At 32.4% G+C, this 10,011-nt stretch overlaps 1 protein-coding gene across 3 annotated transcripts; it reads left to right on the top strand.

Moving 5' to 3' along the window:
* The first annotated feature begins 796 nt into the window (after window positions 1–796).
* Window positions 797–8,602, top strand: LOC141457548 (dual specificity mitogen-activated protein kinase kinase dSOR1-like). 3 transcript variants are annotated; one of them, XM_074134701.1, is made up of 8 exons: window positions 797–1,573; window positions 1,658–1,889; window positions 2,515–2,627; window positions 2,710–2,821; window positions 3,361–3,537; window positions 4,034–4,247; window positions 4,342–4,529; window positions 5,148–8,602. In XM_074134701.1, exons 1-8 carry the CDS (start codon window positions 1,476–1,478, stop codon window positions 5,265–5,267), a joined length of 1,254 nt encoding a protein of 417 aa, XP_073990802.1. In that variant the 5' UTR covers window positions 797–1,475; the 3' UTR covers window positions 5,268–8,602. The 3 variants fall into 3 exon arrangements, with proteins under 3 accessions (XP_073990802.1, XP_073990804.1, XP_073990803.1); XM_074134703.1 differs by having other exon boundaries at window positions 801–1,573; window positions 4,360–4,529; XM_074134702.1 differs by having other exon boundaries at window positions 806–1,573; window positions 4,345–4,529.
* The last annotated feature ends 1,409 nt before the right edge of the window (window positions 8,603–10,011 follow it).

Here is a 10,011-nt window from a genome sequence, read left to right as displayed (position 1 = left end):
AATCTTTACTATCATGCCAGTTTTTCGAACTTAAGTTTTAATGGTCTTGGTAAAGCAATGGAAAAGGACGGTAAGAACGCAAGATCATAGTTTTTGGATTACTTTTGCCTCTAAACACGCATTCTCAGAAAGCATTAAAGATTTGACCAAATACTCAGTTCAAGTAAGCTGTAAATGAATGTTGAATCAGAAAGTGTTGTGCGAGTCGTAAACCTAAGTGAAGTCGGAATCTCAATTCCAAACTGATTAATCTACCTCTGTTGTTCGATGAAAGTACGAACCGGTCAGGGAAACAGTAAACAAGCGTGTTATAATGGATAAAATCAAAGACAGTAAGTTAATGTTTAGAACTTTTAAGTTTGCCTCCTCAAGTTTTTTTTATAACTTAATAAATAGTGATTCCAAATTGGAACAAGATCAATAAATCGGAGGTGGCTTTTTACAGAAATTTGTTAGTTTTTTAATTGTTCCATGTTCAATACAGAAATCAACTATACAAATTAAGTAAGTTACATTAAAATGCAATAACATATGTATGTAAATTGCGGCTAATTAAAATCGATTATAATAGATTTTGTAATCAAGGTATTCATCAGGAGTTTAAAATAAATTAAAGTAAAAATAACCTGTTCTATTTCAACAGTAATTGATATTTAGTAGAACCACTTGATATTCACCTTGCTAATATTGTCGAGCACATTTTGTTTTAATATAATTTAAAAAAGCTATCTTTTTAGTTTGGATCTTTTCCGTCCTTTCTTTGTATTAAACTGGTAATTTTTTCATATTTGAAAAATAATTTATTACGTTACTTAGAAAATAATTAAAGTAGTATTTTCCTTTGTAGGGTATTATTTAATGAATCTTATCTGAGCAAGTGCTTTAGTATTTCAAATTATACATAATATTCATTCAAGGGGGGGGTCCGCTTTACGAAACGAATTCTGTCATTTTATACGTCAACATGAAACAACCTATAAAGTTTAAGGAATTTTTTTTTTTTAAATAGAAACTTTTATTTAAATAAAACTGAGAAATTATCTGACAAGTTTTCCAGGAGAAACAAACCTGCTATTTATTATATCCGGCTGGGATTATATGAAAAAGGATTTAGTGATAATGTACTTATGCTGGAGTGTTCGTTCGGTTGGTTCAGTAGTAATTATGTTGAGCAATTGATTTTAGCAGCGACACATCTGTGCTCTTCACTAAACACTTGTAAATAACAGTTTCACAATTGTTCCTTATCATATTTTGTATTTTTCTACAAGAAGTATGTTGAATTTTCTTTTAAGTTTGTTGAAGAAATGTTAAGTAACTATGAAAGTTTTAATATACACGTAGCCAAATTCATCGGTAGTGGCAGATTGCCGGTAGCATTAGCAACAGAACAAAGCTTTGGAAAAGTTTCATTACAAAGTTTTACTAGAAATCTATATTACGACCACAATAAAACGTTTATTTTTTAAAAAATAATGTCAAAAAATAAATTGAATTTAACTCTACCACCTGGATCAATTGAAGCTGCCCCATTATCACCATCAATATCAACGCCGAAAACCGAGGCGTCTGAGTAAGTTATGTTGATAGAATAATTTTATTTATGCTTTTCTTTACAAACAAATATTTGCATGGTTTTTATTTTTTGTTCTGGTAGACGAAGTACATTAGTTGGTAAAACAAGTATAGAAGTGTTACAAGAACGCCTAGAGGAATTAGATATGGATGACACTCAAAGAAAGAGAATGGAATTCTTTCTATGCCAAAAAGAGAAGATAGGAGAATTGAGTGATGATGATTTTGAAAAATTGGGTGAACTAGGTGCAGGAAATGGTGGAGTTGTCATGAAAGTCAAGCACAAATCAAGTGGACTGATAATGGCTAGAAAGGTTTGCTTCCGCATTTAAAGATGTAGTTGAGTATATACATTTTTGTATCTGACCAGTGCTGTCCATAGTATGTAAAGTATTGTTGCAATACATTCCGACCGCTCATTTAAAATGCGTGACTATTTCCATGGCCTATCAAAATTCATTATCAGTTTTTTAATCATTCGATGGCTATATTCAAGTATGTATTTCAATATTCTAGCGATGGTTTGTTGTTTGGTTAGCATTCCTTTAAGGGGAAGGGCCAAATCTCTTACAGGCCCATATTGCTACCGCAAAGAAAAACCACAACATTAGCCGAGTCTAGAACAATTTAGAACCGTATTTGAGCCATATAAGATTTACCGCTGATCGATTAATCTGTTCCCCTCTAAAATTCTGAACTATCTCCTCACCCGATCCGTCATGAGATGAAAGGGTATGTTCTCCGCTTGCTCAACTCTAAAGTGGTTCCGTATGAGCATAAAATATGGCAGCACTCTAGTTGAAAATTTTCGCATATTGAAAGGATTTTTTTGAAATATGAAAGGTTCAAAAAGATCTTTTATATTATTTTTTTGACCAAGAAGGTATTAGGTCATTTTTTTTTTTCTTGAAAATAACATTTATTTATTTATTTTTTCAGCTAATTCATCTGGAAGTTAAGCCTGCTATTAAGAAGCAAATAATTAGAGAATTGAAAGTTTTACATGAATGCAATTTCGCTCATATAGTCGGCTTTTATGGAGCATTTTATAGGTGAATATTTGAAAGTTATACTCCAAAATGTTGTTTTACACTAAAAAAGTATCCTAATAAATTTTTTTTTTTCATTCATTAGTGATGGAGAAATTAGCATTTGCATGGAATACATGGACGGAGGATCACTCGATCTAATTCTCAAGAAGGCTAGTAGGATACCGGAATCCATACTCGGAACAATCACTTCCGCTGTAGGTTGTTATTTTATGACATTTATGTTTATTTTTTTAGCTGAATTGAACAGGTTCATAAGAACCAAGTCATGTAGCACACAAACAAAATACGACTACCTTTCTACTGCTACTTCTAAATCCTTGAAAATAAATTCCGATGTCAAGGATGTACATTATCCTCTAATTATCTTACGTCTGTTAATGCTGTATGCGATAATGAGTTGGGTGACTAGAGGTAGGAAAAGAGGTGCACATTAGAACCTGGAAAACGTCTGTATAAATTATATTACGGCGACAATATTTCTCTTCTCTCACGGCTAGCGATTTGAGGTTCAATAAACTGTGAACCGAAGATGAAGCAACAGTGACGCTATTAGGGGAAGGAACAAAGGTTAGGTTTGGGACATGAATGCCAAATTAAGTCCAGGTCTCGGCTCTTGGGTACCCCATTAAATTAAAATTATACTTTCTATTGTGAAGTTTCTCTATAAACCATGTTATAGTAAAAATGTACCACGTTGTTAAATTTGTACATGTATGTATATTTAAATTTTCAGGTGCTTAAAGGACTTAATTATCTCAGAGATAAACATGCTATAATGCATCGTGATGTAAAACCGAGCAACATTCTAGTAAATAGTGGCGGAGAGATTAAAATATGTGATTTTGGTGTTTCGGGGCAACTTATTGATTCAATGGCTAACTCTTTTGTCGGTACAAGGTCATATATGTCGGTAAGTTGATGGAGACAATTATTATTGCAGATTTGATAATATTTCTCACTTCTCTTTTCGAACCAAGTTTTGTTCCTTTCTTGATGTTTTGACTCTGTAAGGTAGTAAAATGTAATGTTTCCTGGTAGGCTAAGTTGCAGGTCAACGCTTTTTCCAATAATTTCTTAGAATTGCTAAAATTTCACGTTCTACAATCAGAGTTAGCAAACAAATGAAAAATAAGTGTTAGCTAACTATTGAATTATATTTAAAGAACATTTTATCTAAGATAAGTAATAAAATGAGAACATGCATTTCCTAAAAATTAAACTAGCCAGCCAGTTCACTCGGTGTTCAGACTAATCCCTTGTCTTCGTTTGTATCAAAAGAAGTAATGAGATCCACTTCAGCTAGCACTGGAGCCTCTGTTTTTAAGGTCTCTCTCTCTCTGGCGGTAGCTTATGTACCTAACCAATAGCATGTACTTATCCACTGACGACATATATTTATGTTTCAGCCAGAAAGACTTCAAGGAACACATTATTCCGTACAGTCTGACATATGGTCACTTGGTCTATCTTTGGTAGAAATGGCTATAGGCATGTATCCTATTCCTCCACCGGATGCTAAAACCTTAGCGGCGATATTCGGCTCCAGCGGCAATGGAGATGATGAAGTTCCAAGTCAGAGTCAAAATCAGAACCCAACAGCTTCTTCGCCGGTGCATCAAGGTAATTCATTCTTTACTCAGAATTTTGTATTTATTCTGATGATTTATCATCACTATCTGTATAGACATAATTATTATTTCCATTATTTCCTAAGCAGACTTCGCTTTTCAAGGAAATGGAAGCGGACCACGTCCTATGGCAATTTTCGAGCTACTTGATTACATTGTAAACGAACCTCCACCTAAACTGCCATCCGGTATCTTTTCCGATGAGTTTAAGGATTTTGTAGATAGATGTCTGAAGAAAAATCCATCGGAGAGGGCAGATCTAAAAACTCTAATGGTAATCTATTTTTTAAAATAATTCTATCTTCCTTATTTTATTCTGTCGTGCCAGATACACTTTATTTGAGAACTATTTCGTAGGTATGTGAACATTACAGATAGATATTAGGAGATATTAGGACTTGACATTTGAGTTCTTAATCTCATTTCGACATTTACACATTTACAATGCTCAACTTATGTACATGTTTCAAGATTTATTTCACACTTTGCTAGACTAGGTAGACATTTTTTTCATTGCCAGTTTTTTATTTCTATAAACTTCACAAGGCAAGTTTGAGTATGATGAGTTGGCGCTTATAACAGTTTCTAACACATTAAAGCTCTTTTTAATCACTTTTAAACCAAACCCGGGATGCGATATCACAAGAGGTCGATGATCACTATTTTTACCGTGCCATGTCTATTAGACAACTATGGTGTCAATAAGTATTAATAAACTTTCTTTTATTGTAATTTTTCCTTATTTAAATACTAATTTACTATTGTGTATAATGTAAATTGAAAGTTTTCAAGCATGTTACTTGGGGCCAAAATTTTTACTTTTTGTCGGTTGATTCAATTAGAAACAAAGTTCTTGAATCTTTGGGTTATTTTAATATCATAAATTTTGCAGAATCACGACTGGGTACGCAGATGTGAAAGTGAAGATGTGGACATTGCTGGCTGGGTCTGTAAAACCATGGGTCTAACTCCGGCCACGCCTACAAAGTCTGCTCCGCAACAGCTTTCCTAATATTCTCTAAATACTAATTATCTTTATAAATTTTTTAAAAATATTTCCATTTATTTTATCAAGTATTTGATAATAATTATGCTAACATATAAATTGATTGTATTCATCATACTATTTTTGACATCCTTAGGCTGGGCATTCTAAAAGGAAATATATTTTGGTCTGACTTATTTTCAGACTGAACTTCTTGTGGAAAGATGATATTTGAATAACTTGAAATTTTTTTTTCAGCCGTGGATTTTTTTTCATAATTGTTATAGAGAAATGTGAAACTTTTTTTGAAAGCTATGTAGCTCTAATTTACAGTAATTCTTTAAAAAAACAAAAAAAAAAGAACTTGTTTTATTAAGCGAAAAGCGGCACATTTTGGTTTGAACGTTTAAACTAAATGGGACCAAATTTCTGTTAAGAAATTTTTGATACTTTGTTTACTTTATCTTCTTAATCACTTCCTAGTCTACTATTGGAAGGTTGAAGGGTGAGAGTCTCCTTTTGTACAGCTCTGCCCTGAACTATATCAAACCATTCTTTACTCTTGTCAATGAGTGGTTGCATTTTTTCTTCCAACTTCTTTCTAGAACTAGTGTTCTGTGAAATATCCTCCCGAATATGAAAACAAATTGTTGAGGAAAAATTGATCTTGTTAGGTTTCAATGTATTTCATCTTTTTTAATTTTTAAATTTACATATACCATTTCACTTACAATGAACTGATGCCCTTGGACTCCATTAGGGCAGTACTGGTGCTTACCAAATAGTCTGCTGCGCTAGATCCAGCTCTGAGTGAATTGTCAAACTTCATGGAAGTCGCACACCCTGGTAACAGCTGGTGACTTGCAAGATTTTTGAGCTGTCGCATATGCCCATTGGCCATCAACAAAGGATGATGATGGGAATAGTAAATACACCTACTTAAATGTCTAATTCATCACTTTTAACTGACGATCATCCAAAAATCATGGCCTTCTCTTTGCAATGCATTTCTTCTGAAAATGCTTCGGCAGATCTCCCATCCTTTACGGAGGTAGTCGTCTTCAATTTGAATTTAAACTGCTTCTACGTAACTTTACTTGGTGGTAGAAAGGGGCATCACCACTATCTTCAGCAATCCTTTTTTAAAGACTTTTGTAAGAAATTTAATCACTGAACGAAGCACCATTTCCTGAATTTCTTTGCTACTTTTGTTTCTGTGACAAGTCTCAACCTAGTATTTTAGCATTATTCGCAAACTTCTACTACTATACGCTATTCTATTACCATCCAGTCCATCGAGTTGGCCTAACAATCATTTACACATGTAAAGAACTAATATTGTCAAGATACGGATTCTGTATTTTTATTTTTCTTCCTATCTTCCTCAGGAATACGTCACTGTGAGTTTAACAGAAAGAGAAAGTTGTGGGGAGGTCCACACCTGATTTATTTTCCATCATACTTCTATGTTTATGGATTAAGTCACGTGGTTGAGGTTAATGTACTTAAAAAAAGTTGTAGATGGATACTTAAAAACTTTTCTAACTAGGAGAATCTAAACAGGATTTTCTATATATCTAGAATGTAATTCATTTTTCGTTTTTAATTAAAATAGTAATGCCCAGCCTTATTCAATAATGTATTTATAAAATTGTCATGTTTATGTCAGTGTCTATTCAGTCTCATCTAATTCTCAAATTTTTAAACTTATTATATTTATAACTAAAAGGGCTAAATTTGACTAGAAATCCATTCTTAGATATAAGTCCTATGAATTGAGACAACGTATTTATGCCTTACCAGTTTCATCCCGGATCCTTCAGGTGGTTTCTGATTACTACTGGCTTCTAAGCCTGGAAATATTATATATAATTTTTTTTTTCTTGTGTAAATCTGAGAAAATTGAGTTGTTCAAGAAGTTATGTTAGCTTTTATTTCTGAAAATTCCTGTCGATTCTTTTAATTTACTTTTTTTTCTCATTTATTCAGTAAATTTTTCATCTAATTATTTAGCAGGTGTAGTTTTTGAGTTCTTTTCTTGATTTTCGCCGAGTCCCATAAACAAAATGCTAGCGCCATTGAATTTTCATCCTCTTTTGTGGCTCTTGTATCTCAGAGAAAATTTTACCAAAATCTTTTTCTTATTAATTTTATTTAGTGACATGTTTACCATTTCCCCTAATTGAAGAATCTGCGTAGATTAACTATATATGCAAAGAGAGCAAGAGTAGTCCTGATGACTGCCCTATTTCCCTATTTCTGATACTCTTCTATGGGGAATTGGGCCCTACCGTGCCCAAAACCTCGTCGGTCTTGCCCAGCTTCCCAGAGGTGGTAGTAAATTTAGTTTTTTGTTAAGCTTTTGTGTGTTCGTTTGAAACGTCGAGATTTGTTTCAAGTAGTGAGGCACTCTACGAGGAACCATTAAATCCACTTCTCAACTATCCTTGTCTTAAGAAGAATAGCAGATCGTATTTCTAGAAATCCCTGTTTTTACTAAACTCGAATATAAATGCCATCTTTTCTAGCATACGTAAGTTTATGGAGATAGATTTCGTGTTCACCGTAATGGATGACAATGACGTTTCTTCTCTTTGATGTAACAACGACTTGGGGGCCATTATTGCCTCGTTTATCACCATATTTCTTCTTTTTTCCCCCACATCCTTCTCTTTTTTTCGTTTTCTCAATTCAGCTTTTTCCAAGCTCACATTTCGGCTGGTAATCTTTTATTTGGTTGCTTCTGAAGATTTTTAAAAAAGACTGCCAAACTCTAAATATGTTCTGAAAAAAAACAGAAAAAAGCTAAACAAAAATTTTTTAATCACTGGTTCAGCTTCAGATAAAAATTATTCATCCCTTTGTTTTGTTTTTTTAATTCGAATTTGTCATACTTTCCAAAATTAATTATTGTGATAAAATATTTTGATAAATATTTGATTGGGAATCCAGGTTGTGTTGTACTGTGAAATGTCAGTTAGTGATTTTTTTTTTTCTATTTCTAGATGATTAATTGTAATTGTTTGTGGCTAGAATAATTTGATGGCATTTCATAAAAAATAAAATAAAATTTGAAATTTATAACACCACTATATTTATATAATGTTATAATAATATTGTATTGAAAATGTTTCGATAAAATATAAACTTAAGATTCTTAATTATTTTTTTCGATATGTAAAGCTTTTTTTGTAATTAGTGTAAATATCTGTAACATACGGAATATGAAAGTGGAATTTAACATTAATAGTGTATGTAAAAAAAAAAAAATATTTTTGATCATTATTTATTGTGCTTTCATTGTTTAAGTGGCTACAAAAAAACAAAACAAAAAAAACGAAATATATATTATAAAGATTTTTTGTTTCTTTTGAGCGATAATTTATCCATGATTTGTATTATTTATTTCAGGTTACTTTCTGATTTGTGTATTGTATGAGTATTGATCTTAGAATATCCAAACTTATATTGCATGGTCTTTATTCTTTTAATCCATTCCTAGTTACTGGCTTTGTTTTTTAATAATAGAAAATATCTTCTCCGTTCGGAATATAAGAACATAAGGACACCTGTAGAGAAATATCTAAAGTAGATTTAGACAATTCTTCACGTCCGCTACTGTTGCCAAGAAATACGAAATTCTGTGACAGGACTTGTTGATTACTAATCTTTATTACTAGATTACTACCTTTGTACGGCAAAAACAACAGATTTTGTGGAGTGGTTGATTAAAGTGGTGTTCAAAGTGGTTATATTTTAGGATCTCTCTTGTTCGACTTCTTTAATTAAATGATGTACCCGGAAAATGCGGAAGAATCCTTCCAGCAAGTAGACGGAACCCTTTGTTGCAAATATGCTTCCTTAGTTGGTTTTGTTTTGCTATTTAGAGGCCATAAAGAACAGAATGCTTTGTACGTTATAATTAATAAAATACTAGCTACTAAAATTAGATTACTGTATTCATGAGAAACTGTAAAAGAAGTTTAGCTACCTTAGTGCTGTGACAGGAATGAGTGAAATAGGTTCAAGAAGAAAATCTGAGCACGCTACTGCGAATGATGAAATCTTACAAAATATTCTTAGACTTAATACTAGTTGTTTAGAAAAACGTTTGTTTTATTTCGAACACTGAAAGTTGCATAGAAAATTTTATGAGCTCTGAAATCACCTATATTTTTCAAAAAGAGCACCAGGGATTAGGTTGGTTCCTCGTCAGGAAAATATTAATTTGTTTACCAATCAAAAAACAAATTAATTTTTGCACTTAATTTTTCGTTATACAAGCGGCCTACAGGAAAGTTTTAATATAGCTTCAGGTTAATTCCAAATAGTATCCGTATCCAGTTGGGAATAGAAACGATGCCACCGTACTAAGATTTGAAACGCCCCAGCTAGTCAACTGGCTGTATATTCTGCCTTCAAAGGGAAATTACCACCCTACAAATACAATTACGCTCCCTAAGATTACTCTCTTCGGAAAGAAAAAAAAATCCCTTCCCATCGAAATAAGTTTTTGCTAAAATTTCCAATTTATCGGTCTAGGAAAACAAAAAAAAAAAATCTGAACGACTACTTTCGGTTCAGCATAGATGAATCAGTCTATCACAATATTTCTCTTTGGGTATAGAATAGCAAAATGAAATATTTAAAGTAGCGAAAAGAAAGAAAATGTCATCCTTTGTTTTATTGTAAAATTGCTACTGTACAAAAATATTCAACTATGTTGTAAACTTTGATTTAGCTGATCGTAGAGAATTGTATCATGCTCGAT

The sequence above is a fragment of the Rhodnius prolixus genome, unplaced genomic scaffold (assembly GCF_049639745.1).
Source record: "Rhodnius prolixus isolate KJV_2025 unplaced genomic scaffold, Rpr scaffold_22, whole genome shotgun sequence".
Taxonomy (NCBI): Eukaryota; Metazoa; Arthropoda; class Insecta; order Hemiptera; family Reduviidae; genus Rhodnius; species Rhodnius prolixus.
Note: the sequence above shows the minus strand (reverse complement) of the source record. Positions and strands in the feature narration are given on the sequence as shown.

Bases quoted from the DNA above. Each gene is read 5' to 3' on its own strand.
- LOC141457548 (XM_074134701.1), top strand. From the start codon at position 1,476: ATGTCAAAAAATAAATTGAATTTAACTCTACCACCTGGATCAATTGAA. The intron at 4,248-4,341 runs GTAATTCATTCT...TTATTTCCTAAG, and splicing joins TTCTTCGCCGGTGCATCAAG to CAGACTTCGCTTTTCAAGGA. The intron at 4,530-5,147 runs GTAATCTATTTT...TAAATTTTGCAG, and splicing joins CAGATCTAAAAACTCTAATG to AATCACGACTGGGTACGCAG.